We start from the raw sequence: 1,736 nt of genomic DNA on the forward strand, positions 1-1,736 counted from the left end.
ATAATAATTTTTAAGGAGTATCGTTAGCCAATCGCAACGCGACATATTAAGAAAGTACTAAGTACCACTAATGCCTAATAGTAATGCTCATATAAAATATATATTTAAATAAAGTGGTGTTTGCAAGTTCCTTTCATTTTCTTACTTTTTTGCACAGAATAAACAATACCTGGCCTTTTGGGAAAAGCAGCTATATGTAACCTGAATTTAATTTCAATAAAAATTTAATAAGAAAACAATGGTATTTTACACTTTCATGCCCTATAAAATCTCTCCTTTCCTGGGCTTATAAATACCCCCATAAATCAACTGTCTCCTACTACCACAAGCCAATAGAGATACTAGTCTCTTACTCATACCCGGCCCTTCCATATTATTATTTTCCCTTTCAATTATATTATGTCGTCAAGTTCAGTCTTCAAACCTTTCAGTGAGGATCTAAGTGTCGATTTAACTTTGGAAAGAATAGTAGGAGATGTGGTGGATAATTTTATCCCTACTGTAAAAATGACTGTCATTTATAATTCCAACAGGCAACTTATCAATGGTCATGAGCTCACACCTTCTCTTTTTATCTCTAAACCTCTAGTTGAGATTGGAGGAGAAGATATGAGAACATCTTATACACTTGTAAGTTTATATCATTATAGTCTTATAAATATATAAATATATGTGTGTGGTCATCTAAAAATAACCAATGATTGTTTTTGTTAAATTTCTTAAAGATTATGACAGATCCAGATGCCCCAAGTCCTAGTGATCCCTACTTAAAAGAACACCTTCACTGGTTTGTAATATTTCAGTATAAACTGTTTATTTATAAATTAATTTAAATTTCACTTCATTAATTTAACTATATATTTTAACCTCTTTCAGGATAGTCACAGACATCCCTGGTACAACTAATGTGTTGTTTGGTGAGTTTTTCATCCTTCATTTAATTTTGTGAAGCTGCTACTAATAATAACATAATATTTATAGATATTTATTTTAGTGTCTATAAGTTTATATTGATACTAAAATCTAAATGAGATTCTTTTGTACATATAAATTGAAAATCAGGAAAGGAAATTGTGAGTTATGAAGCTCCAAAACCAATGGTGGGGTTTCATAGATTTGTGTTCATCTTATTTAAGCAGAGAGGAAGACAAACTGTGAGGCCTCCAACTATGAGAGACTGTTTCAACACAAGGGCATTTTCTCAAGACAATAATCTGGGCCTCCCAGTTGCTGCAGCATACTTCAATGCACAGAAAGAGACTGCTTCTAGATCAAGAAAATAAATTCATATATCATCATAAAAATGATAAGATATTAAATAATGAAAGAGAAAAATAGCTTTCTTTTTCCTTGGTTGTTCTATCTAGCTATTTAAAACAAGTGTTTCAGTGAAAGTTGACAACATTTGATCTTTTAATTTTCGAGATGTTATTTATGATTTAGCATTATGGAGTAATAAATATTGTAAGAGAACCTAGCTAATAAGAAGGGGTTTGTTTGTTTGCTCATATATATGTGTGGTTTTTATTCTACTAGGTTTTGGGACAGAGCTGGTCTCTTATCTTTTCTTTTGACTAATTTATGTTTAAAATATGTGTCATTGGGCCATAGAAATACTTATAATTATATTTATTTTGCATATATTAGTAAAAAAAAGAAAATAACATATGAGGACAATATGATATATATATATATAAAAAAAAAAAAAAAAAAAAAAAAAAAAACTATCTCGTGAA

General features: G+C 29.7%; 1 protein-coding gene across 1 annotated transcript; it reads left to right on the forward strand.

The window, feature by feature from the left end:
• Positions 1–295: 295 nt before the first annotated feature.
• LOC115715930 (CEN-like protein 1) lies at positions 296–1,508 on the forward strand. The gene is made up of 4 exons (XM_030644612.2): positions 296–630; positions 726–787; positions 877–917; positions 1,063–1,508. The coding sequence occupies exons 1-4, from the start codon at positions 400–402 to the stop codon at positions 1,281–1,283; spliced, it is 555 nt and encodes a 184-aa protein (XP_030500472.1). The 5' UTR covers positions 296–399; the 3' UTR covers positions 1,284–1,508.
• Positions 1,509–1,736: the final 228 nt, after the last annotated feature.

The sequence above is a fragment of the Cannabis sativa genome, chromosome 5 (genome assembly GCF_029168945.1).
Source record: "Cannabis sativa cultivar Pink pepper isolate KNU-18-1 chromosome 5, ASM2916894v1, whole genome shotgun sequence".
NCBI lineage: Eukaryota > Viridiplantae > Streptophyta > Magnoliopsida > Rosales > Cannabaceae > Cannabis > Cannabis sativa.